Raw genomic sequence first — 27,607 nt, 5'->3', positions numbered from 1 at the left:
AATGATATTCTTTTGTGCCGACCATTTGACGTCCAATGCAAATGCAGAGAAAATGCTAAAATGCACCTGTCTTTTTGTAAGAGTGAACGATGTCAATCAAGGAAAGAGAAATTCTTTCAACTTTTCGGAGCCTTTGGCTTATACTCAAAATCAGTTTAAATGTGTTAATTGGAAACATCGGTGATTTGTTCCCCAGGCGCCGATTGCTCGAAACCTGGATAGCGCTAACCGTTGGTTAAGAAAAAACCTATGAGTTTCCATGGTATTTAACGGTGGTTGGCGCTAACCATGCTTCGAGCAACCCGGGCCAGGGTATTAAATTAAAAGAATATCAACATTTCATCGTTTTCTTAACTTCGATGCTTTTTGTCCGCCCGTCTGTAAGCCGCTCTGTCTTTCGGAATACTAACATTCTTTCCCCGTTTGTTCAAAAGGTGGATAACGCAATCCACCGTATAACTCGCTATCCATCGTTTGAACAACTGGAGCCTGGTGAATAATCCAACTTCTGTGTTTCAAAGGATCTTTTTCTTTCCAGACATCAATATTGAGTCTTGACCACAAAGTTTTTCAGGCAGGAGGCCTTCACGACGAGCGTTCAACGTCGTTCCCAGGGTCTCTTGTTCAACGGCAATGGAGACCCCTGGGAACGAGGTTGGAGGAGCGTACAACTTCATTCTATTTGTGAAAGGGCGTTTTTACAGACCGAGTTATTTTTAGAATAATTTTTCCGCGAAACCAGACCTTTCCACTTCATCGTCACAAGTCTTGCATGAGAAATTATTATCCATGGAATTGAGAATGGTCGCTTGTGCAAGCCAAATCTTCGTTAAGAACTCGTCTAAAAATAGCTTGATCTGTGAAAATGCTATTATATACATAGACCTACAATTGTAGTATTGGATTTTTATAGGCTCCTGGTTTGGTGGTCGTAGCTTTCAGGATAATTTTCCTAGCTTCGTCTTGTTTTCTTTGTTTCGTAATTTTGAAAGGAGGTTAAATACAAGCAGAATATTGAATACTGAAATTAAACAATTAAGTTTGGTAGTCATGTTGGAGTTCGTGGCCTATCATATTTTTAGGGAGCTTTACCAACGACGACGGGAACGGCAACGAGAACGTCATCTAAGAACATAAATTCGCGTTATTGCAATCACTTCGAGACTATTCCAAGCTTTTTAATATGACAAAGGTATAGCAGTCACTCAGGAATGAAACCGTTATGAGCAGCGCTTAAATTAGGGGAAAAAATTTATCTCCAAGTGCTGACGTTGTCCATAAAACCTCAAATTTGGCAATTTCACGTTGTTGTTTTGCAGACGACGGCAAAGAAATAGACAAAGATGAAAAGATGCACGTGCAGAGCGTGCAAACAGATTGTTTTTGCCTACTAAATATGCAAATTTGTGATGTTTTAGTTGCCGTCGCAGTTGTCGTTGTTAAAGCTCCCTGTTGTAAAAGACGACGCCAACGAAAGCGTCATTCCATAACATAACGTAGGCGCTATCGCAAGTATTTCGCTCGCACTTAGAGCGGTTTTCAAATGAGTGTCGTAAAACCAAAACCAAAGTAATTACTTTGGCCAATCAAAAAGCACGGATACAATCCAGTAAACCGCTTAAAACTCCAAGTAAATACACGTAGCCGACACAAAGCGCGGGAAAATGTGCACGCGCAAGCCACGATTGGTTTTGACTCCACTTCTGATTGGTTGAAAAAGTGGCGCGAGAACTTTGAACCAATCACAGAGTGAAGTAATGCAAAACCAAAGTAATTCTCTAATTACTTTTGACACTTAATTGAAAACCGCTCTATTCCGTTCTGTTCACCTTGTACAATGCGGGCGAACTATCCTGCAACTGGATTGGCTATTGATATGTGTTCACGTTGTCGTCAAAGCCTAAAATTGGGTGATTTCACGTTCTTTTTTTTTGGAGTACGGCAAAGAAATGCACGGAGATTTGTGCTGTACGAGTATTTTTCCTTTCTTAACCAATCATATTCCTACTTTGTGGCGTTGTCGTTGCCGTAGCCGTCGTCGTTGCTTAAACTCCCTATTAGTGATAGCGGCGCGTGGTATTAAGGCGTTCGAAATGAAAGGGGAACTCCACGCGAAGAAATGTGGATACGTGAGAACGAGAGGAACGCGCAAGGAAACGTCGCGTGCTCTTCTCGTTCTCGCGCATTCAAACATTCCTTGCCCTGATTTAGTCCCTTCCTCCTTCATGAACGCCCGCCACGCAGACTACACCATAAGCAAAAGAGCATCTTTCAATTAACCAACGGTTGCGCCCTTGGTGATTTACAGACTTGATCGTCCATATCTCCATCACTTTAAACCCTGGAACAGAAGAGCCTTCGTGTGTTCTACATTCGCGCTTTTCAGCAAGCCTGGGTGAATTAAGTTTTGTCTTCCTTGTGAAGCCAGACCCGAGAAGGGGTTGGTGATTGACGGCGAGTAATGTTTTTCACTCAGGTTGTCGAACCGTCAGTCACAAACGAAAAACCACTTCCGGTCAATGGCTGTTTGCTCACTATTTAAAGAAACCAGTCAGCATTGACTAATTGTGTTGTGCATAGCCAATCACATGCTGCGAAAGAATGCCATACAAAACACGAGTTTACCCAAACTGGAAAGCGGCCTCTTATTGGTCAGTAATCCACAAACTGAAGTGGTTTTTCTTTTCAGCAGACGTCAGTGGGGGAAGAACGTGTAACAAAGCCCTAAGAACGTCTGTGTGGGAGGCTAATTCTCATCGGGAGCAGAAATGGCGCATGGGCGAGAGAACTCGCCTCCCACCGATTCCTAGACTTGGTAGTCGGCAGAACAGGCGGAGTAGCGGGGCCAACGCGATACTCGAGCTCGTGCGCAAAGCGCGAGGGAGGCAAGAAAAAATTTCTCGCTTTGCGCGCGCTTCGGTATCGCGCTGGCCCTGTTAATCCGCCTATTCTGCAGGCTATAGACTTGGCGCCACATAGGTTGGGGTTGGTTTAATATCAGTCTACTCTGCTACGAGTAGTTTTCTCCGGGTTCTCCGGTTTTTCGCTCTCCTCAAAATCCAAGCTACGATTTGATATGAGTTGAATTGATTTCTGTACTGTGCCCCCAATAGAACATTTGTTTGATGACGCCATTTGACTACAATTCCCAGAATCCTTCAGGTTTTTCGTGTCTCATGCTAATTAGAGCTATTGTTATTTTTACCCCACTGGGAATACAAAATTTAAATAAGGAAAAAAACCAAACTGAATTCTGGTTTCCTATTAGTGCTCCAGCGCTAAATACAGTTGACATTTGAAACAAACAGAGTTCTTATTATTACTCACCCGAACGTTCAGATTCCGTCAAGTTATCTTCTTCCTGGGTTCAAACCATTTCCAGCATGTTGTTTGACAGCTGTTAAAAATATAGTGAAACTTTTTCCAAGGTCAGTTGTTTCTTCTTTATTTCTTTAGTGTCACGGTCTCAGTAAGCTGTACATCCTCCAGACGGGAAAAAAGCCCTCACTTCCATAAGGGTACAAAGAAGCTTCAAATTTATGCAACAACGGTAAAAATTGAAGAGTATACGAGAAAGAATTCTTATTACAGGACAATATTACACCTTACGAATCTATCTGCCATAGAAAATGTGAGTGCACATACAAAGTCGCGTTTGTGCACAAGCACAGACAAAAGTAAAACTTGTTTGCAAATGACAAGGTGAAAAGAAAGCACATACTTTAAGAAACTCATTATTAAAAGAGTTACTTCGCAAGGAACATCAACGCTGTATTTACAGGCCAAGATGCTACCATTACAGCGGTTTGAGATTGATTCAGAAAACGATATGTTGTCAAGGAAATCGGAGAGACTATAGGCCTTGTTATATATCTAGCCTTTCACTCAACCAAACGAGCACTGTGATTGGTTGATTCTTGGTCACGTGCCCCTGATCAAATTCAAATGTATCCCGACCGGAATGCCGCAGTTGTTGCCCACTCCGGATGTTTTGCTGCGATTTTTGAAGGAAAAGTCTACATATATAACAAAGCACTAGTTAATTTTGTTTTCCCGAGAGTCCTGATGTTTCCCGAGACGAAGTCGAGGGAAACATCAAGACTCGAGTTTCCCTCGGGACCATACATTAAGTGTATATTAACGCTTAACAATAGCTTTGCAATCTTGGCAAAATAGGTAATAACAAGAGGCTATTTTGTTTCCAGATTGGTGATAGGAAAGATGAAAACATTGAAGTCACGCCCCCTCTTCTACTGTGGAATGCTAAAAAAAACGCGGCTTTTGTCTTTGTTTGAATTGAACTTTGTAAGCGACTCTCGCAATTCTCCGGAAGAAAAGAAACAATTCCTAGAGAGCTGGTTCTAAAATGTTTTGCAATATTACTAAAAAGATACTTGGGAAGAAGCCCAAGAAGGCTAATTGCTTTGAACTACTTGAGATAGAAATCATGTGAATAAGTCTTACCCTTGCCAAAAGAAAATACTATAATATTAAAATAATATTTTCTCTTGTCCTTGGTATATACCTTTGTCATCTTTGAGTCCAGGTCTTGGCGAATCTAGATCCATAGTCACTTTTTTACTCCTTTGCTTCCTCATTTGAGTTGAAGACCACAATTTTTTTCCAAACACAGAGGCGCTTGGGGCTTACGACATGGGTTGCCTGTGGGCCTACAGCCTCCCTTTCGAACTATGAGTGACATCATCCCGGAATGAAACCTGGTTCGATTTCCTGCACTCCTGAAAAGAGAGTCAGGCCGCATCATATTTAGTTTATTTCATAATTTCGGTCAACGAGGGAGCTTTCAGGGCGACAATATGTCAGGGCCAAAAGCTGACGGCTTCAACAGGCCGTCTTCTTGCCTTAAATCTTACGAAAATGATGAACTCTTTAAGATGATTGGCCGTCGCTGTACGGTAAGTTCGTTCGTTTGAAACGTTAACTTGTACACTCAGTTCGTAATAAATGTGTGTTTTTTTTTCAGACTTTAGCAACATCTGTCGCCCAACTTTACATCGCTCCACCAGAATCTAGAAACCGATGGAAGAAGAAACTTACTGGAGTTATTTGTTTCGAAAAAGATAATGGCAAACGTTCGTATTTTCTTCGAATGTACAGTCTTGCGGTGAGTTTGTGAACCGATTCAATCGTTATCCAGCCCGTTGATGCTTGACATTTTTCCTTGGAAATGTTGGTAGTTTTGTTTTTTATTTGTAAAGTGCTTTGCGTTATATTTCAGACCAAAAGCTTGGAATGGGAGCAGGAACTTTACAACCAGTTCAAGTACACAGCTTCGCGTCCGTACTTTTACACCTTTGCAGGCGATGTAAGCTTGGTTTTATGAAGCAAAATATCCCAAATTTTCACTTACCTTTCCTCTGCACTTAGCGTCTGTTTATTACAGAGAGCAGTCAAACGTCTCGTATTTTGGACATCCATCATGCCTATATATGTGCATGATGTTGTGTCATCCGAATGGGAAGTGACAAAATACTATTATGTCCACCAGTTACAGCGGGAAGCTACAGTAGATACCTGCAATCCTTCAATTTGACAACTATCCAAGGATATTCATATGGTCTAATCGATCAGTAGTACACTTGAAACAGTCTTTTCATTGTTGACCACTCAGGCGCTGCAGAGAGGGAGGGGCTGGGTTGCCCCCACCCCCCTCCCCCCAACCTTTTTCCTGCGGTGTGAACCTAGCCCCCCCACTTTCAAATGTACTCTGTGGCCCCTGCAGAGTCGTATATTATGTGACACGGCCTACAGTTTATAGTACTTATCCAAGAAAATTGGAAGTCTTACCATTTGCAGATGAACTTACACAGGGGCACGTTCTTCACAGTTATTTTAAAGCCCTGAGTGTTGGCCTGACTGGGGTTTGAACCCATGGCCTCCTCCATAGTTGTAATAAGAGTGAATTATTACAATTATGCAGGAGGTCAAGGGTAGGAACCCCAGTAATAATAATTATTACTATTTGATTTTTAGAACTACAATGCTGGTCTTAACTTTGCGGAAATTAATGAAGCCAAAAATTTTTACAATGAGATTGAGGGAAGGTTAAAAGCGAAGGAGCAAAGACGACTGGGTAAAGATCAAGTGACTTTGGTGTTCTTTTTTGTGTCAATTTATCATTTTTGAGGTGTTAATATAAAGCTAATAAATATTATTGCTCCTGCCATTAGCTAGAAGTTCTTGCTAAATAAAAGTGATTTCTAATATGTCTTGTAGCACGATACACATGTACATCAGTGGATGCTGAAATATATTTCAGAATATCTTTGCAAACAAATGACCGAATTCTTTCAAACTATGTAGATTGCTTCAACAATGGTGTATTTTAATGATATGTTACAATTTTATCATTTGAGAGAACCTTTGTATAAAAAAATCCAAGATGTGACAAGAAGGATGCAAGAATCAGAGTGTAACGCACAACAGATTCTTAGCACGAAGTAGCTGAAAAAGTAAAATTTTGCCCTCAACACAGTCATACTTAGAAAATTGAATCAAGCAGAAATATTTAGCGGGGCAAAATGACACAACAGGCAAAATTACAATTCTATGTGTCTATTTTTCAAATAACCAGAAATATAATTTGACCACCAGTTGCTGTTTTGAGTGTGTGTATTTTTTACGCTCACGGTCAGAAACAGCTCCATTTCATACAAAGGTAAGGCTTGCTACTTTCACACGCACCTAGAAGAAAAGATCATTCCTCTGAACAGAGTTCACAAACCTTTACCATTGAGTAAGAAAGGTTTCCACAGATATCTCAAGGTAATGAAGAAATAATAAGTTTTCATGTTCAGAAAAAAGGCTGTTGTACTAGTTTGACAAATGAAATTGACATATTACTTACCCACACAAAAGTCTGTATCTCAGCCTCTGGTGTATCAAAGGTCTTGAACTCATGCAATAACACAGTTCAATTATTGGTCTTGAGTCATTCCCTTAACTGTGGTAGCTTTGTGTACAAATAAAACAAAAACGTTTGCCAAAAAATGCATCGGAAAAATGTTATTTAAGTGTAACAATCAAATAACCGCCACGTTCAATGCAATCATTTTGCAAGCTGAAATCGCACAAGAAATGTGAACAAACATCGAAGAAGTCCTTGGTAACCACTCATTTTATGTTGGGGGCAGTATTTTTATTAAAAATCATTGGCTAAAAAGTGAAAAATGGATTTGCATGTCAGGTGCCATGCCGATTGCATTGCCATGCCCTCAAAGGAACCTGGGTAATTCCTGAAATAGCTGTAAACAGTAGATAATCAAAGAAAATTCACCAAATGTGTTTGTGAGATGTTAATTACACAATATCTAGGGAGTAATGGTAGTTTGGGAATATTTTAAACATTTTGATAGAAATGACCTGTGTTACACTACTGTACATGTAAATCGTGCTACAAGTCGATGAAACACCTTGTAACTGAAATAGGAGCTGACATATTTATTTGAGTTCTTTTAAAAGGCTAAGTCTTTGGGGAATGGATTTGATTTTCCAAAACAAAGTTTATTTGAAACGTAATTATTATTATTGGTTTCCAGATAGGAGAAGAGACAATTCATCCAGACACAAACAGCCACCTCCACCCCCAGCTGTCGGAGGCCATGTGGACACGAACAAGAGAGCATCTGTACAGTCGAGTGGTGAGCTTTACTGCTCTTTAACCCATTCATCCTTGCCAGCAGCCCACATTGAGGGCTAAAATTGTCTGGCGTTAGTCTCACTTTCAGGACTGATTGAGTTCAAGGGGACGTAGCTTTGAGTAGACCCAGATGTTATTGACCCATTTTATCCATGAATCTGTTATCACGAAACACAGCATGTAAAACTTTCAATTTTAGCAAACAAAAGGAAGGAAATGAGAAAAGATTTTGAGCAATGTTTTGAACCACTGGCCTGTTGCTCAACTTGCTGACAGTGCTCATTATTGATTGAGCTACTGACAAATCCACTGTTGTGATGTCAACATTCTATCACCTTTACACCAAACAAATGCTGTTAGGTGTCTCCTCACTGGTCCAGGTGAGGCTAAATCGTGTGGGTGGGTGGGTTGTGGGTGGTGGGTCGTGTTTGTTTGAAGATAAAAAAATATATATATTCGCTCCCTCAGTGCTCTGTCCAAATTTGGCTTAGGGCTTGTCTGTTTCGAGAATTTCCTGTCGTTGATAAAAAAAGGGTTAGGGTTAGGGTTAGGGTTAGGGTTAGGGACCCACGACCCACCCACCCACGCCGATTAGACACTCTCACTGGTCCCAGAGGTTCGAGTTATCCAGAGTTTGCATTATCGGGAGTAAGGAGTTAAGTAGTAACCCTTGATGAAGATACAGGCACTGTAGTGAAAAGTACCAACGAAACCTGAACTGGTTGGTTCTAAACCAACAAAATCTGAACTGGAATGACATGTTCTGTGTAACGCAAAAAAGGACAAAGACGACATGGCGGCTTCAAAATAAATTCAATGTTGTGGACTGCAGTACACTGTAGATTTTGATTTGTCACATATTGACAGAAGTGGTGTGAGTTATAAAGAATAAAAATGTATAGAAAATGACCTAAAGGGAACAAAAATTGCTTCAATTTGTGTCTGTTGCTCCAAATTAGTACTAACTGAAACTGGGATCAGTCTTATCGCGATAGTCCTACTGACAAAAAAGTGTGGTGCTGCTGTGGAAGTAAACTGATAATCTTTTTCTTCACAGAGAACGTTACTAGTATGAGTCATTCACCATCCCAAACCAGTCTTTCATCCATTGATAGCTCAATGCAGAGGAAAAAAAGTACTAGGAAAGAGAGCAAGTCAAACTCAAGCAATAACAAGAAAGGCGGCAAAAGGAGAATCACAAAAGAGGACATTGGAAACCCTGAGAACTTTCAGTAAGTTGGTCTATGTCATAGAAGGTTTTGTGCATTTGTGCTTCTTTATTCCTTTTGAACTTCTTTGACACCTTGCATTTATCAAATTCATGGACCATCATTTTCCATTTTGCAGACATGTTGGACATATTGGCTGGGACCCTCAAGGTGGTTTTGATGTAAGTGAGAAATGATTCATGAGGGTGTCAGGTGGCTCCAAACCAGTTTCAACAATCGCTAGAGACTATTTTATGAGAAGGGCCGACTCTACAGCAACACTTCATCCTTAAATGGTAGTCATGACAAAGAATGTGGTACAGTGGAAATAATGATCTTTTCTTTTTGGCAGAGAATATTATTTTCAAGAACAGAAGCTTAATGTAATTTTTACAAACCTAACTCTGCGGAAGTCATGTGGAGTAACAGTAACTACATGTACTACTTTAACAAGAAACTCATTTGATTACTAAGATCATTTCAAGCGGCATGTACTAAAACCAGGAACACCCCGGAACTCCGGAACACCCTGGAAGTAACCCAAAACCCTCAATTTGGCTAACCCTAGGCCTCGCTAGGCCTTAAGTTGGTTTTTAGGCCTAGGGTTAGCCCTCAATTGGCTAACCCTTAACTTCTAGGGTGTTCCGGTGTGCTAACCCTAGGCCTAAAATCCAACTTAAGGCCTAGCGAGGCCTAGGGTTAGCCAAATTGGAGTGTTCCGGGTGTTCCTGATTTTAGTACATGCCATTTCAAGCCATTTTCAGTGAGTTTTAATTTAAGTAATTTGGAAGTTGTGGTTGATGAATGTGCAGGTTTTGGAAAAGCCATTCTTATTTCTATGTTCCAAGGCACTTCGCATTTTATTTCTTTTGTATCTAATTTTAACAGTGGAATTTAAGGGAAGACCAATAATTTAAGGTATTTGAAATGATGTTCAATAAATGCAGTTAAATGTATTTACAAAGAGCACTAGTGGTCTGGGCTGGTTAATCATCAAAGAGCAGTCAGCGGTATTTGGCACAGGCGCAGACTCATTCAGTCACTTAAAGTGCCACTATGATCAAATTTTTACCTCATGATTTTTTAGGCATATTACAGAGAATTCTATGAAAGAATGAAAATGCCTTTTACCGTTTGCAAATACCTGCATTAGTTCCAGAGATATTTAAGGTTGAAAAATGTGTAAGATATACAAATGAGATGACTGATGATGTCATACACTCAACCCAATATTACATCAAGTATATAAATAGAGCTATCTTCACCACTTTGCAGCACAGACCATTGAAACTTGGTAGGCTAATAGTTCTACAGAAAACACACCTACGGCCATAAACATTGTGTTCCCATGGCAACCCACTCTTTTCCAGTCCCCACCCACTTGATTTCAATATGTAAGTGATTTTCAGCTCAAAAAAGGTTAAACAAGGCCACAAACTCAAGCTAACATATTTATGTGCTTGTTAGATCATTTATATGAGGCACCATTTGCAAATATGAAAATAGAACGCCAAAGGTGGCCAGAAATGCCTTTAATATTGGAGAGGTCTGGAACCCAGTATGTTACCATGGTAACAAAACTGTTAAGCTCAAATTGTGGAGCACATTTAGTAGAATCTTACTGCAAAGAATCAAACATTTCTGATGCAAATTGGCTGAGATATCCTTTTTCATCATATTTCATCAAAATTTGGTTGAGTGCATGAGGTCATCACTTGGCTAATTTGCATATTTTAAAAGCTTGAATATCTCTGGAACAAAAAGAGATATTTGGAAATAGTAAAGAGCATTTTTCTTCTCATGCGGGCTACTTATTTATGTCTTAAAATGGCTTCGATAGAAAAGATGCGATTTTCGTCATAGTGGCACTTAAAGCAAAAGGCAATTCATCGGACATTTTGCCAGCCATTATTGCCATGCCTGTACAGTTGGGCTTTTGCTTCCCCTCCCCTCACCCATCAGTGTGATGGGTGCCTGGATGCCTGGTGGGGAGGGGGGGGGGGGGCTCATGGCTGGGTTGTGGGGATTGCTGGCCATGGAAGCATTACTCAGTCAAGGGGCTGGCTGGCTGGCTGGCCTCCAGTGGAAGCCCCTGGACATATCCTTGGCATCCAACCTCCATTTAATAGTGATGCAGTTGTTAAATTTTTTTGTCTTAGATTGACAATGTTCAGATGGATGACAACTGGAAGAAGCTCTTTGATTTAGTTGGTGTAACAGATGTACAGAAACAAACGAAGGAGACCATGAAGTTCATTTATGACTTTGTGGAAAAAAGGGGTGGAATTGAAAATGTCACAAGGGAAATAGAGATGGAAAAGAAATTGCCTTTGACGGAAATGGGTAATGATTTGTGTGATTTTAATGTCTCTAAAAGAGTCTAGAAATGATCCATAAAAGCATTAAAGGTCACTGCTGAAGAGAATTAACAAATTGGTGCACCTGTGCTCTACTGCTATCGTTGTTACTGATAAGCTGTTGACCTTCACAAAGGTTATGAAGTTTTCATACCTCATTTTTTCATGACAGGTTTCAGTAACAGTAGGCCAGCTTCAAATTGTCCAAGAACAAACAAACATTGTGGAGATTCAGGGATGCACTTAGCATCTTTCTAGTTTTAAACACAGGAAAAGACAAGTTTTTGACCTGAGCCGCAGCTTTCACAATATTTTGAATGTGCTTATTACATTTTGAACTACTTTTATTTTCAGCTCCTCCAGCACCATCCAGAGTTCATTCACGAGGTCCACCTCCACCACCTCCTCCCTCACGTGGTGCCCCACCTCCACCCCCTTCCAGAGTTGGAGCGCCACCACCTCCACCATCTCGTGGTGGACCTCCACCCCCTCCACCATCAAGAGGGGGGCCACCTCCACCCCCACCTATGTCTAGAGCACCTCCTCCTCCACCATCAGGACTACCTCCCCCACCAGCACCAGCACCACCCCCTCCTCCACCATTGGGTGGAATTCCCCCACCTCCCCCTCCTATGGGAGCAGGTGGTCCTCCTCCGCCTCCTCCTAGCTTCAATGGAATGGGTGGTGGGCGTGGTTCCTTGCTTAATCAGATCCACCAAGGAACTTCACTGAAGAAGGTTTCGCCTAGTGACAGAAAGCCAATCAGCAGTGATGGCAGGAGTGGTTTGTTAAGCGATATCAGGACGGGTGTTCAGCTCAAACGGGTGAGTGCATAATGGCTACTTCAAGAGGACAGGTCTATTAGATCAAAAATAAGATTGTGGCCGAATTATGAATATTGTGTTCTTGTCATGTCTTCACTTTCATGGAAAACTATGTAAAATACTGAGGAAAACTGTTCTCTGAAATTCAATAGATTGCATTGGTATTCAGTATAAGCTTATAACATTGTGATTGTTGTTTGATAGGTATCAGATGCTGAAGCAAAGCCCAAAGCTGCCCCAGGGGGTGATGGTGGGGGTATTTTGGGTGCTCTTCAAATGGCTTTGGAGAATATCAAGAAGGACACTCATTCATCAGGTATGTTATAATGTTAGCAACTTAGTTAATTCAGTTCAATGAAAGGAAAGGATTCAGAAGAGAATTGCTTGGCTTCCGTTGCAATCAATTCAATCAATTCTTTTGTTTTGTTTCTCAATATAATACAATTGAATAGCTTGATTTTGTAAATAGAATAAACAAACCGTGGGCGTTAAGGGAACATTGCTACCTTCCATTGATACCATTGTCAGAACAAAAAAGCCCTTAATTTAAAAGGGGTCTTGTTTTACTTCTTTCTTTACCATAAAGTAAAGTACGATCGTCCGGGTGAGTGTAGTCCTGAGAAGGACTGTTTGAGATGACATTGACTCACCCGGATGATCGTACTTTACTTTATGATATGACTCCTGGGTTCAAACCATTTACAATTCTTTCTTTACCTTGCTCAATTGTGGTCCTTACATCATTGTGATTGTTGCAGGAAGTTGAAGGTTGATTTGTGCCCTCAGGACCCCTCAGGATGTCTTTGACAAGTCTCAGACTTAGTTGATTTGAGGCCTGGGCCCAGCTCTATTTTATGAAAATAAGTGAGGGGGTGGTCTAACTATTGATCCATTTCCTATTACATGGTGGGAATAATTCTGGGACATCGTTAGCAGCAATAAGATGTGAAGCTTTAACTGCTACATAGGATGATATATTATCACGTGACATGTCAAAGTTATTTTTAGCACAAAAATCTTCTCAGCTAAACTGCAACACTTTTTATCATTTTCTGGTGGCTGGATTTACCTTTATGATGTTAACACTATTGGGTACATCATTTCTGTGCTCGGACATTTCCAGATAATTTTTTTAATAAATGTCCGAATGAAGAAATCATTTTCCATGGGGACTAGGCACTAGTACAAAATGCCGTATATTTTCAAAACTAAAGACATTTAACAAAGGCCAAGCACAGTTCGTTTTCTTTTACCATTTTAAGTAATCAAATAGTAGCGAAATGAAGTAAATTTTAGCATAAACTGTTGCCGTTTTTTATTTTGAGTTTTGTGGCGGTAACAAGTCGCGTGACCTCATTTCCATACGTCTTCCTCATCAATGCAAAAACTTTTGTGGCATTATTGGTCTGCGAAAGTCTTAGGATGTTATTACTAAACCTTCAGAGGTTAGACCACCCCTTTACTTTTTTGTACAATAATTTGGGGCCAGGTTGAGGCCCGTGCCTTAATTTACTTGAGGATAGAGTATTAGGTCAAAACTGGGAAAACGTGTGGAAGAAGTACTCACATCTGTAACTTACCTGAAGACCCATATCTAGGAGACATGAACTATTTAGCAGGACGAGCTTTCGTTGTGAAATTTTTTAGCAAGGTTTTGAAAACAGCAAACTGTGCGAACTTGAAAAAAGGCCATCGCTAATTTTTTTGACTTTTTATTTAACATTTTAGACAGTGAAAGTGGAGAAAGTGGATCTGAATTTGAGGATGATGAAGATGAGTGGATGGATTAAGTTAAAAAAATGGTTATTGTCAGGAAATAGAATGAAATGCATTGTCAATTACTCTGGGATATTAGAGGAACTTGGATGTAGTTTGTAAAATGTTAGAATTGTGCTGCGAAGTTTTCTTTTTCTTTTTTTTTTCAATTTAAAATCCTGTACCTAGGAGCTGCATAAATCAACTCCTCTAAGCCTCCTGTCGGGAAATTGTGGTTTAAAAGGATCCCTTTTACACCTCTTGGATTGAATAGCCCATTTTACAGTTGCTTGCTGCAAGGCTGCCGGTGACATCGTATTGATACAGAGCTCACTGCTTTTATCATGTAAATTGTAAATTGTAATTCAAACTAGTTTACATTAACATCAGAAAAGCACAAAGGTTTGTATCAAAATAGGGTCACCGGCAGCCTCGTTTCCATTCGTAGGCCTGGCGCCCTAGCTACAACTGTGTATTGGTCAATTGGGGAGAGCAAGGCCTATTACTGGCATTCGCTCGAGTGATTAGAAACCATGTTTCTTTTACTTAAAAAAAAGACACCGTTCGCAACAAGCAGGACTTACGTACGATTTAGGGAGTAGTCATACTTTGATTTTAAAGACGCCTTGCCTTGCGTCTCAGGCGCTGCTATTTCGAGATGAACTCGTAAGATTACTCCCGGAATTGTACTTCATTCAGTCCAGTGACCGTCAAAAATCGAGGCTGCGGTTACGTAACCATTTTGCTATAATAATTTTGTTGTAATGTTTGATGGGAAAATATGACGTTAGCCTTGACAGATTCAGAGTGCACGTACGTTTCTCTCATCACAGAACATTTAATTTTGTAAAATTAGATAGAATTTTCACAATTTCAAAAAATAGCTATATGTGCTCGATGAGCTGGTATGAAAGTGTTTAATTAATTTAATATTAAAACGCAATGCTCCTTGTAAAATTATGGAATGAAAAATACCACGAACTAACCACGATAATGATCATTTTCATTTCCCTTAATCTATGGTACACTTCTTCCTTTCTAATGTTTATGTCAAGGAAACGAAGACCAGTATCAACTGATTGTGATAATAAAATTCAATTGAAAGTTAACAGTGACTGACAAGACTTACGGTGTTAGAGGCATGCTTCGTACGGTATGCTTCCGTGAAATTACACGTTTCAACCCTTATGGGTTTCTGGTGAAACTCCCTACCAACCTGAGCCATTCGGACATACAAGGTGTGGACAGGAGCCGTGCAACAGTAAACCCGACTCTCGCCCCCTTTATAACGGAGCTATTTGAATCAAGAGTGGTGGATTTCAGTGCAAACATGTCGCGTTTTATTTCATTTGTAACCTTGGATATGGCACATGTGGATTTTTGTGCCGAGTAGCTGGCGTAGCAGGGGGTTTGGTGTGTGTTTCTTACATAATCATCGCGAAAGATGGACGTAGGTCAAAAGAAAAGGCAAGTGCTGGGGTTAAAGTCATTCTCGTCACCAGAGCCTCGGGTCTTGTGTCTGTACTTGACCCGAGGCTCTGGGAAACTCTATGTGGGAGAACATGCGCCGTAGGCTTCGTATAGCCAAAAATTGGCTATTTGAACCGTACCGCGCCTGCTCACTTCTCCTGCTAACATGAATGCACCAATTAGAGCCTATTTTGATTGTTCTTCACGAAAACAAATGAGAAGACACTTTGTTTCAGGGTTCCCCAGAGTTCTTCTCTCCCTAAGTCAAGAGAAGAGCTGTGGGGTCGAGATTGGGGTTAAAGTGACCTCTGTCCAGTTTTCGCGCCGACGCTGTATCGAAAAGCACACCAAACCGCCTGCTACGCTAGCTACATGTATGCGTTGAGTTGCTCGAAGTGTGGGTTTGCGTTACCCATTGGTTCATGTGTCGAAATCTCGTAATGGTTATGGTATTCAACGCTACTGCGCCAACCAACTTTGGAGCACGTCTACCCTGAGCGGCTCCGCACTAAATGTCGGTTATCAACCGTACCGTGATCATGATTGTTGTGGTCTCTCTCTCCTCCGCTGAGGTTCGCGTATTCGCAATTCCTCGGCACCCAAATAGTCGGGAAAACGAAAACAACTGCGTGTTAAAAGTGAGTGGGGGCTTGGGTCGGGGCGTCGCCTCGACCCAAGCCCCTACACATTTTTCGCACGCATTTCTTTCCCTTTCTCGACTATCTGGGAGCTTGGAACAGGCTACAGCGGAGGTGTTAATGTAGCTCGAACTTTTAAGTCTTCGCTTTCGTGTCCGCCTCAATCAATCAGTCAATAATCAATGACAATTCACCTCAGTGTCGGTAGCTTGAGGTGGATATTTACCTTGCCGCGGAGCACAAAGATGGTACCTGCAACGAGTACAATACTTTTGGGGGCAAATCCCGAGCGAATTTCTCGGATGTGAACAGTAAAGGAAATTCGGAGTTTGAGTAGCAAATCAGAGCGCGCCCTCAATGCTATCCAATGTTTTAGTATATATTGATTTATTTTCGAGCGGTTTTCAATTGAGTGTCGAAAGTAATTAGATAATTACTTTGGTTTCTGCTTACTTCACTCAGTGATTGGTTCAAAGTTCTCGCGCCATTTTTTCAACCAATCAGAAGTGAAACCAAAACCAATCGTGGCTCACGCGTGCACATTTTCCCGCGCTTTGTGTCGGCTTCGTGTAATTACTTCGAGTTTTGATTGGTTTGCCGGATTGTATTAGTCCTTTTTGATTGGCCAAAGTAATTACTTTGGTTTTGGTTTTACGACACTCAATTGAAACTCGCTCTAACACATGGCGTCCAATAACATGGAAGGACGATAGATTTTGCTTCGTGTTTACGTGAAACGTCAAACAGCAGCCCGTTATTTGCTTTAGAAGCATGAAAATTCTCCTATTCTAACTTATCTCTTTTGAGAAATTTCTCAATAACTGTAGATAACAGGTAAAAACATCTAGATAGTCTAGGACTACATGTGACTACTTGTGTAGGGTAGAATGAAAATTGGACATCATTCCTTTGATTGTTTGAACAATAACATGTAAAAGCTCCCAGGATAACAATACGGTATGCAAAGAACAAGCGTTCGTGTCGGTCAAAGCCAGACAATGCGATACCTAACACTATCTGAAGATTACGTTTACTGACACTTACTCTATTAATAGCTCGCGCATTCCGTGAGAAAGACCGGGAAGCGGGCTTTTCGGTGTTTGACCGAGAAAAAAGTTTTGCTCTGTGGAACCCCACGGAAATGGTTGCCACGCAGACTACAACATCAGTGGATTCTCTCAACGAGGAGTAGTCACAAAAAATGAATCAACATCGCCACGCTTCTTTGATTTTTGGCAAAAGGCAAATTTCAGCCTGACGTTTGCCGTTGGCCCTAAACGCGATACTAAACTACTATCCAATCGGCGTTTCGTATTTATGTACATATAGAAAAGCTGGTTTTGTCGCAGCCTACGGAAAGTTTTCAAACGGAGAATAACAACGTGCGTCGAGCAAATGGCCAATTTCAGTTCTTTTGCAGTTATGCTCTCTTTTCTCGTTTGGTAGTTTCTTGAAAAATAAAAACAACATCTCGTGCAATCTCGTTCCTCTCCCTTGGCTTCGGGTCCCGCATTTCGTTTCATGAATATGAGGAAACCCAGGAAGTGTGTACGCACTGGAAACGGGATTTGATTTTCGCCAGAAGCTAAGAATGGTGCTCCTTGTTCAGGGTTTTGAAGCAAGCAACTGTGGACAATATTCCTGTCGGTGTACGTTGGATCAACTGGCTTAATTACGAGTTGAATTACAAGTTGAAAACTAAATATTTTGAGCAAGAGCCGATACAACTTCAAGGTAGATTTGATTAAGTAATGTACTATATTTCGGCTGGCCAAACCAGTCTTCTTCTGGTACAATGACGATCGACAGTTTTTGAAGAGATCGAGCTACGCGTTTAAAAAAATTGTTTAAACTGCAAATTTGTATTTATGTTCATTTCCCATAATCCCTATCAAGCGCTAAGCGTCCTAAATTGACGATAATTGTCGGTTTTCACATGACGTCACGACCGCCATGTTGGTGCCCCTTAACAAAGAAAAGGCGGCCATGTTGGTGCCCCGACCAAATCCTCCGGGAATTTAACTCAATTATTATGCAAACACTTCCTTTTGTTTTCGTTGAAAAACAAGGCTGTTGATCACGTGAGTGAAAACCAGCAATAGTTACTTTAAGGTGATTCCCTAGTATTGCACTGCGCATCCTGTTCTGCGCATAACACAGCGTAAGCCCCGTTCGTATTCAGGCATGGCTAAGAGGCTTTATGGTCAAATTTCATGGCTCTTTGTCTCACAAGTCTCAACGGATATTCTAAACAAAAAAATGTTTAAATTAAACCATAAAGACTCGTACCCATGTGTGAATATTGATATATCGAACGTGGCCAAAAACATTTCAAAATGGCGACCTTTCGCGAGGGAAAGCTCGCTATAAAGAAGAATGGCCGTTTTCAGAGCACAAGCAGTAAAGAGCAAAACAAGAAACTTTTTCAACTCTCACAAAACAAAAAGTCGAGTGATAGCCTTGATGATGCTAAAGAACATTTAAGTCCGACAGTGAAAGTGAAACCGCGCTATCGGGGAGACGTGTTGTCGAGGGGTCGAGCTTGATTTGCTTTCTGTTTTCTCCTAAACGAGGTTGGTGACCTATCTTTTTTTTGGCATAATTTTATTCTCTTACTGATCTTCTTTGCGCTGTAAAAAAATTACAAAAAATTTACGTCAGAAAAAAAAGTTACTGGAAAGATAGTATTCGTAGCCATCACTCGTGGACACAAAATTGTCTCCTCGAGATCACGCACCCGAAGAACATTTGTAGTCAGTGCCTTTTCAAGACTTGTGCCTGTGCCATAAAACAAACATTAAATTATTCCTTTTGAGCAACACAATTCACCTGTTTTGTTATTTCAAGAATTACGTCAAAGCTGTACTTCCTGTTCTTGCAAAACGTAGCCTGAACCGATGGAATAAACTTGTTCTTGATAGATGAAGGCGCAATGCTTAAATGAGTAACTTGAGCAAGTTATGTCTCTCAAACGAGCTTGGTGACCTACTTTTTTGATTGCACATTTCGAGTCACCATAATATAGGGAACAATCGAGAAAAGTTTTAAAAAAATCTTACGACAACTTCTATTACTAAGGAATCACCTTAAAGAAACTTGGGAATCGTCAATAATAGTCATTTCAGAGGTATAGGATGGGTTGATTGTTCTGCCGGTTGATCTTTGCGCGGTTGTATTTGAATGAGCGTGACCTGATAACGACTGATGTTTTACCAACTGGGAGGTGGAAAGGCTTAATTTTGTTTATTGACGGTTGTTGCTCCAGCTTTCTCCTCGCTCTTAATTTTATCCGCGCAATTTTCCGAATAAATGGCTTTGACACTTTTTGTGAAGGTGAGTGTTCTACATTTTGTCTAACTTGGCTTCCGATGTATTTTTTGAATTTCAAAAAAAAATGTTGAAATTTGTGTTGTTTAGGGTTCCAACGATCCTTTCAAAGTCCATAAAGAAATGGGCGATTGTCCTTCCAGCCAACGAATCCTGATGATCTTACGTCTGAAGGATTTAAAGTTCCAGCAAGAATATGTTGACCTCAATAAAAAAGACCCAAAAAAGTGGGAAGAATTTGTGCGGAGATCGCAAGGAAGATTAAAGATCCCTGTTCTTTGTCATGGTGATTTTGAGCCGATGGAAGATGCGGACAGTATAGCATCCTATTTAGAGGATACTTTCCCCGAACCTTCACTGCACAGTGAAGCGACCGACGCCGGCCGAGATTTGTATTCCAAATTCGCAATATTTATGCGAAACAGCAAACCTGAAAACGACGCCAAACTTCGCAGTGCTTTAAGCAAAGAGCTCGGACGACTCAACGACTTCTTAAGGGGACGTCCGGGTGCATATCTTGACGGAAACATGCTAAAGTTGCCAGATTGTAATTTATTGCCAAAACTGATGCATGTTAAGGAGGCTGGCGAACTGAAAGCATTCATCATCCCTGAGGAATACGAAGCCGTGTTAACATACCTGAAAGAAGCGGCGACCAAAGAACGAGCTTTCAAAGACACTTTCACCGACGCAGTGAAAGACGACATAAAAGAGGGCTGGAAGAAGAAAATGGGAAATTCGATGGGAACTAACTCGCGCAGATAAATTAACAGATTAAGCCCGCAGTTTTGGTTTTTATTACCAAATTTGCATATACAGGTCCTTATACAGCAAAGCAACTTCTATTTACTCGCGGTTTTTTACTAGCTTTAAAATCTTGGTGTTTTACCACATTTGTAGACATGGTAGTGGAAAACTTGTGTATGTTATCTGGTTTAGAATTTTTAATAGAAAATGACCGCTTAGAACACTCGTAGAAGTCGGTTTCTTTAATGTCGAAAATTGAGTCAGGAAAAAGAATGAAGACATTAAAAATTTTAAAAATGATAAATAATTTATTTTCGCGTAGGTTCCTACTGAGTTACGCTAAATGTCGCAGGACTCATCACGATTCCCGTTTAAATTAAAATTTCTTCTCGAAGAGCGAAGCTTTAAGATAATGAACATACCGCAAAATCGGCCACTTAAAACATGTTCCTAAAAGAAACAAAGAAACCTTTTCATGTGTTTTTTTCGTGTGAAACACGTCACTATGCGGCAGATGAATTTTGTGGTGAAATTAAGTTGATTTGCATCTGTCTGAACTGTATGATGAAAACATACACCTTATCATGATTCCAAAATGGCTGCTATATTGGGCCTTTTTGGCTTCGCTTTCAAACGCAAATTCAAAAGAATATTTACAAGCACAAAACGAACACAATTTTTTTCTGAGGTCCTTATTGAACGAGTCTTTCGATCTTTTTAGTGATTAATTCGACACAGGAGGCCATGACTGGGGGCCTGAAACTTCATTATATTTGTAGAATGGCGTTTATTTTCAGATTGATTTTCCAGCGAAACCAGACCTGTACGGGTCCGCAAATGATCCCAGGACCGCAAATGATCCCAGAACCGCAAATGATCCCCAAACTGTACCGCAAATGATCCCGGAACGCAAATGATACCTGTTTTGGACCGCAAATGATCCCGAAAAAAAAGTGAGGAATGGCATGGAGGGTGGAATGGTCTGGATTGAGAATTAATGAGAAGAGCGCTTATTTTTATTAAAATCACTTTAAATCATGCATGGCTGGCAACAGGTTTCTGCCTCATTATAGTTTAAATTTGCCACATTTGATTATTGGATACAATCATCAAAAACTAACTTGGACGCAATTCAAAACCGGTTGTGACCAGGGGCCTGTTTCTCGACAAGTCCCGATGACTTTTAGCATGTTGTTTTGAGATAACTAAAAGCGGATTGTGAAACACTTAAACCCTCTCCCTTCTTGAGATAAAGAGGGAATTGTGACATGTGAAAAGTTTAGGGACTTTCGAGAAACGGCCCACTGATCTCTTTGACGAGGCGAAAAGGACGCCATCCGGGCCCGGCTTGCAACAATCGTAACATTAATAACTAGAACGCAATGTTTTAGCCTATAAGCTTTGGTTCAACATGCAATACTGCAGTTTTGTTTTTTCCCATGTCCTTGACTAAAAGTCGTCCATTAATCAACTATGACAGAAAACGCTATCATTTGCGTAGACCTGCAATGCTCCACCGCTCTTAAATACACCTTGTGTGTAGCACTCGAATTGCCTTCCACTCTGGGACAAATCTCTCCTGTTATTTTTCCTTCGCAGTATTTTTGCTTTAATTCCGGAGGAATGGCTAGCTGGGGATTCTGAGCAGCTATTGGTTCCAGGCTATGGTAATGCAGCTCTGCTTCATGGCCAAGTAAGGCCATATCTCTAGTGGCTTCGTTTTCATAACCAGCTCCGGGGTGGATAATATTCAATCCCGTTTCTCCTAAGCTTGATACTACCGCCACCAGGATTTCAAACATGTTAATTAGGCCCCATAAAGCAATCCAGTCACCCCATTCACCGTCCATAGCCATCCTTCTCAGATAGGTATCCCATGCTCCATGTTTGATAAATTCTCTGAAGTGAGTCCCGTCCGGGGTTGTTGGATTACTATGGAGGTAATTTACCAAGTCTGCGAGACCCTTCCGCGGCGTATTAGCTGGTCATTCATTGCATGGAATAGACAGTTCCCATCTTTGGGGGCTGGAGGATGGCGATGTGTTACTCCTGACTTTCTCAATTCCATGTCCAACCGACTCTTTGGTGATTTACCTTTGTCTGAAGCTTGCTTAAGCCTAGTTTTCATATGTCGGGAAAATCCCAGACGATCAGGGATTTCGCAGTTTCCCGACCGTCCCAGATTTTGCCGACATATCGGAAAATCGCCAGATGCTTGTCCTAGATTTCCCCGATAGTGACTTTGGCGAAAAATGGAAAGTGCTCAGAATCCCCAGCTAGCCATTGCTCAGGAATTAAAGCAAAAATACTGCGAAGGAAAAATAACAGGAGAGATTTGTCCCAGATGTGGAAGGCAATTCGAGTGCTACACACAAGGTGTATTTAAGAGCGGTGGAGCATTGCAGGTCTACGCAAATGATAGCGTTTTCTGTCATAGTTGATTAATGGACGACTTTTAGTCAAGGACATGGGAAAAAACAAAACTGCAGTATTGCATGTTGAACCAAAGCTTATAGGCTAAAACATTGCGTTCTAGTTATTAATGTTACGATTGTTGCTAGCCAGGCCCGCGTGGCGTCCTTTTCGCCTCGTCAAAGAGATCAGTGGGCCGTTTCTCGAAAGTCCCTAAACTTTTCACATGTCACAATTCCCTCTTTATCTCAAGAAGGGAGAGGGTTTAAGTGTTTCACAATCCGCTTTTAGTTATCTCGAAACAACATGCTAAAAGTCATCGGGACTTGTCGAGAAACAGGCCCCTGGTCACAATCGGTTTAGAATTGCGTCCAAGTTAGTTTTTGATGATTGTATCCGATAATCAAATGTGGCAAATTTAAACTATAATGAGGCAGAAACCTGTTGCTAGCCATGCATGATTTAAAGTGATTTTAATAAAAATAAGCGCTCTTCTCATTAATTCTCAATCCAGACCATTCCACCCTCCATGCCATTCCTCACTTTTTTTTCGGGATCATTTGCGGTCCAAAACGGGGATCATTTGCGTTCCGGGATCATTTGCGGTACAGTTTGGGGATCATTTGCGGTCCTGGTATAATTTTGCGGTACAGTTTGGGGATCATTTGCGGTTCTGGGATCATTTGCGGTCCTGGGATCATTTGCGTACCAATACAGACCTTTCCAGCGAATCACAAGTCTTGCATGAGGAATTAGAGCGATTTTCAAGTGAGTGTCGAAAGTAATTAGCGGATTGCTTTGGTTTTGCGTTACTTCACTCAGTGATTGGTTCAAAGCCAATCGTGGCTCGCGCGTGCACATTTTCCCGCGCTTTGTGTCGGCTGCGTGTAATTGGTTTACTGGATTGTATCCGTGCTTTTGATTGGCTTAGGTAATTACTTTGGTTTTGGTTTTACGACACTCGATTCAGTGAAACTCTCTGCTCTATCACCCAAGCAGTTCACATTACACTCTAATCAGTTAAGTCTATTACCCAAGGGACTGGGAATGATCACTCGTGCAAAACAAATCTTTTTAAAAAACACTCGTCTAAAAATAGCTTGATCTGTGAAAATGCCGTTACGTAGACCTAATATTGGAGTTGTATAGCCCTGTGATTATGGGCTCGGTTTGGACACCAAGTTTCTTTAGTCGTCAAGCCTATCGACCCAGGTCCCATCGTCTTTCATATTATTATTTTTTTTTGGGGTTCCAACAAGTTTTCATCGTATTAGTTCAATGTGGAGTGCTGTTAAAATAAGAAGAAGTTCATCATATCGTTACCTGAAGACATACCAGTCACGATCAAAATGCAGTTGACATCGGCATCAAAGTACCGGACATGGAATGGGAAACCACTGGACGAAACATCGATTTTTCGGGCCATCTTCGTCTACACAAGCCCTCAAGCTGGTATCATTAAGCTGAAATGTCTAAAAGCAAGCCTTTGATAGAAAGCAGAGGTGAGAGATAGTTTCATGAAGAAAACATGGCTGTTCAGGGTTGTCTCTCTGACCTATCTCTGGATGAAGTCAAGGATCTACCGATACAATTTGGGCAAGTTTTGAAAACTAAAAATTTAAATCGATGCTCAATATTTTGCTGGTATGACTGGGTGGCCCGACACTTCTAAAAAAATATGAAATGGGAATGGGAGAAATTTCCTGTTCGTGGAATGACACAATTACCCAGAATTCTCTTTGGGCGTGAACGAGGCAACTGGCTCAAGCTCGGCCGGAGGAAAAAGTGAGAAGAAGATATCTAGCCAAATACTAAGGAGTAGCCCTGGTGTGTGCTGTTAACGTAGACTTTTGGTTTAATGTTCACTGAGTTTTTCGAAGAGATAGCCTCGACGACTCTTACTGTCGCCTATTCTTGTCCCCAGAGGCCGCGATTCTTTCGGTCAGCACCGAGAATAACGACCTCTGGTCGGTTCCGAAATACGCGCAGTCTCAGTGGGGGTCTATTTGGATAACCGCTGACAGCTACTAATTGTTTCAAATTTCTGAGATTGTGCAGACGAGCCGGAAGTCCGTGATTCGCGGACTTCCTGGTTTGGAACCAGCCAGAGGTCGTTATTCTCGGTGCTGACCGAAATTATCGCGGCCTCTGGCAACGAGAATGACTGGCGCCCGATTTTTTCTGGCGCCCTGTTTACCACTCCTACATGTATTGCGCATGCTCATTGTTTGACGACACCGTCAGTATAAATTCGTGAAAATTATGAGTGAGAACGTCCATAAAACGACATAAATCATTTCTCGCCTCAGATCCTAACAATTCCCTCCCTTAACAAAAAGAAAACCAAAAGCTGGACGAAACTATCCGAATCAACACAAGACAATTAAGAAAATGGATTCTCGATTTCCCGAAGAGTAAAACTCTTAAAGGAGGAATCGCGCCTCTAGAGCCTACGTTAATTTTATTCAGTGGAAAGCACAACGGTGCAAGCAAGACTGAGAATCGAAATTGGCAAGCGCTTACTTAAAATCTTCATTGAACATGCTCGGCTTTCTTATTAAAGGCAAGCCTTCAAGTCAAAAAAAAAAGACACTCCTGTTGCGAACGCAAGCTGAAAGTATAGCTCTTTCTTGCCTGAGTATCATTAATTTGAGTTTTGCGATATCACAGCAATGCGTTGAAACATTCTCAAGTTTCCCGGCGTGCTGTTTTGCCGTGTGAAATTGCCATGCGCTTACAATGAGTTTTAAACACGCTGTTTCCGCATGCGTTTCAAGGCGAATTTTTATTTCAATCCATCCTATTTCCTGTTTACTTTACTAATAGTAAAGGCCTTAGTTTTAAGTAAACAGTGGAACCTGCTAAATCAATAACAGATTGGTCTTATTTGAAATTAAAATTTTCTGGGTTTGGTCCCCAAACTCCTGTTATTGGTTGGAAGGAAATTGAATGGGTTAAAATAAGAACTGGTGGCTTTCCAAATATATACAGGTGAACAAACTCATGCCACAAACGAATCTCTTAAGGAAAAATATGGCGGGTTATACAAACTCCAGTCACTCCGACGAGGACACATGGCAAACCGAAATGAGAAACATCAGAGAACGAAATCGACACATGTTCAACAATGAATTGATGAGCGATGTCTTTTTTACTGTAGGCAAGTCAGAAAAAATGAGGATTCCAGCTCATAAATATGTTATGGGAATCAGTAGTCCGGTATTCTACGCCATGTTTTACGGTAGAATGGCGGAGAAAGGCTGCGAAATTAAAATCGCCGACTGCGAACCAAACAGCTTCATGGAGCTCTTGAGGTATATTTACTACGACGAAGCCAAAATTGATCCGTCAAATGTGTTTGGGATATTATATTTGGCAAAGAAATACATCGTGCCGTTTTTGGCGGAAAATTGCGTGCAATTTTTGGAAGAGAATATTGATCATCAAAACGCCTTCACGTTACTGGCTCAAGCACGCTACTTTTGCGAACCTAAACTGGAGGAAAAATGCTGGGAAATCATTGACAGGGAAACCTCTAAGGTTCTGTCTTCCGACTCCTTTACTGAAATTGACCACGAAACCCTTTTGGCTGTTTTAACACGTGATACATTGACTGTGTTGGAAGCAGAGTTGTTCAAGGCCGTGAAGCACTGGGCCGAGGCCGAGTGCAATCGGAAGATTCTTCCGCCGACACCCGAGAACAAACGAAGCGTGCTTTCAAGCGCACTTTATTTTGTTAGGTTTCCGGTTATGACCCTCAAGGAGTTCTCGGACGACGCAGCTCAATCTGGAATACTGACCTCAGATGAAACAATTAACATATTCCTATATTTTGGATCCAAGGATGACTCCAAAGTTAAAAGTTTCCTAACCCACCCCCGCCCTGGGGCACATAGAGTTTACCGTTGTACGCGTTTCCCAAGTTATGGACAGAATTGGCTCTGCGAGGGAACCAACGTGGACAGCATAAAGTTCACGGTTGATAGGGACATTACTGTGCTTGGGGTTGGACTTTACGGAATCAGCAACGTAGAAGACAGTTCAAGGTCGTTTAGCGTCGATGTGGAGCTTCTAGACTCGCACAATGATGTGATGTGTACTTACGAAGGAAGCTTCTTTTCCGATGTGAACAAGCACGTGCACGATATTCTGTTTGATGAGCCCGTGATCGTAAGAGGTCATCGGCCGTACATCATCCGAGTTCTTCTCAAGGGGCCGTCTACGCTCGGGGGAACGGATGGAATGAGAGATGTCATCGCTGAAGGAGTCAGGTTTCGATTCGATGTGGACGAGGCAAGTTTCAATGGGACCACGACAGCGGATGGACAAATACCAGACATTGTGTTTAAGATCTAAGGAAAATTAAGATCATTTCCGAGTAACCTAGAGGTAGTTTTGTTCTGAGACGGGCTGAGACGAAGATGCCATGATCATCATACGATTCTAAGATTTTTCAGCAATTAAGGAGACATGTTTACACTATTTTAGTTTTCTCATAACAAAACAAAAACATCTTTGAACAGATATAGAGACCTAAAAAGTAATATTAGTTTGATTACCAAGAACCACTGTGTTTGAAGTTGTCAGTCATCAGTCATTTGCAGCTGAGATGATGGCGAGGAACGGCTAAAGGAAGCGATTTTATGTAAATACTCTCCTTTGTTTGTCAGGAGAAATGTTGTAAGTTGGCTCACAAGTACTTATTTGTGAATATTACCCACTATAGCCTTAAGACAAGCGAATGAATCAAGGTGGGGTTCTCCTTTAGAACGAAATACCATTAATTAATAATTAAGTAGACTTGATAAAATGAGTTTTTTTTTCATAAAATAGCCGTTGTAAGAGATTGGCGCTTAAAAACTGTTCACAGAACCATTCAAATCAAATGTATTTCCCTCTTGAGCGAATCGTTTTCTCGAGATTTTGAAGTGAAGGAATTAAGAAATAGGACTTTGGTTCCTATTTTAAATTAAGCTATGTTTTATGAAAAAACAGGGAGACTGTGGAAAAGAGGAAGAATGAGTGAAGGCAAAATAAACAGAGATCGGGATTCCAGACACTGTTGTGTAACAAGCGACAATAAAAGGGGATTGTAAGCTTTTTAACGTTGACAGATTTGATGACTGTCAGCCATCAGTCTATTTGGCAAAACTAACAAGGTGAATGTCATGGAATGACATTAGAGTATAATTGTATTCTGGGTATTTCT

At 41.0% G+C, this 27,607-nt stretch overlaps 4 protein-coding genes and 1 long non-coding RNA gene across 6 annotated transcripts in view; 4 read left to right on the top strand and 1 right to left on the bottom strand.

Annotated features, from left to right (window-relative positions):
- The window catches only part of LOC137968017 (general transcription and DNA repair factor IIH helicase/translocase subunit XPB-like), a 34,223-nt gene extending 33,174 nt beyond the window's left edge, over positions 1-1,049 (top strand). For both annotated transcript variants that reach the window (XM_068814628.1, XM_068814627.1), the window contains one exon: positions 1-1,049. This exon is cut by the window's left edge and continues 136 nt beyond it. In XM_068814628.1, coding sequence (XP_068670729.1) covers positions 1-5 — 5 coding nt within the window. In that variant the 3' untranslated portion in view covers positions 6-1,049.
- Positions 1-27,607, bottom strand: part of LOC137968028 (uncharacterized) — a 99,067-nt gene that overhangs the window by 26,262 nt on the left and 45,198 nt on the right. The window lies entirely within an intron of this gene.
- Positions 4,697-14,913, top strand: LOC137967302 (actin nucleation-promoting factor WASL-like). Its single transcript, XM_068813821.1, has 11 exons — positions 4,697-4,916; positions 4,985-5,125; positions 5,240-5,326; positions 5,995-6,094; positions 7,560-7,661; positions 8,718-8,892; positions 9,008-9,050; positions 11,028-11,211; positions 11,580-12,049; positions 12,254-12,365; positions 13,778-14,913. The coding sequence occupies exons 1-11, from the start codon at positions 4,818-4,820 to the stop codon at positions 13,837-13,839; spliced, it is 1,575 nt and encodes a 524-aa protein (XP_068669922.1). The 5' UTR covers positions 4,697-4,817; the 3' UTR covers positions 13,840-14,913.
- LOC138013230 (chloride intracellular channel protein 5-like) lies at positions 19,110-20,278 on the top strand. The gene is made up of 2 exons (XM_068860250.1): positions 19,110-19,245; positions 19,330-20,278. The coding sequence occupies exons 1-2, from the start codon at positions 19,222-19,224 to the stop codon at positions 20,002-20,004; spliced, it is 699 nt and encodes a 232-aa protein (XP_068716351.1). The 5' UTR covers positions 19,110-19,221; the 3' UTR covers positions 20,005-20,278.
- LOC138012676 (BTB/POZ domain-containing protein 6-like) lies at positions 25,377-27,481 on the top strand. The gene has a single exon (XM_068859514.1). It carries the CDS (start codon positions 25,402-25,404, stop codon positions 26,752-26,754), a length of 1,353 nt encoding a protein of 450 aa, XP_068715615.1. The 5' UTR covers positions 25,377-25,401; the 3' UTR covers positions 26,755-27,481.

Source organism: Montipora foliosa, chromosome 8 (assembly GCF_036669935.1).
Source record: "Montipora foliosa isolate CH-2021 chromosome 8, ASM3666993v2, whole genome shotgun sequence".
In the NCBI taxonomy this organism is placed as follows: Eukaryota; Metazoa; Cnidaria; class Anthozoa; order Scleractinia; family Acroporidae; genus Montipora; species Montipora foliosa.
The sequence above is the reverse complement of the archived record's forward strand: the minus strand, read 5'-3'. Positions and strand labels throughout refer to the sequence as shown.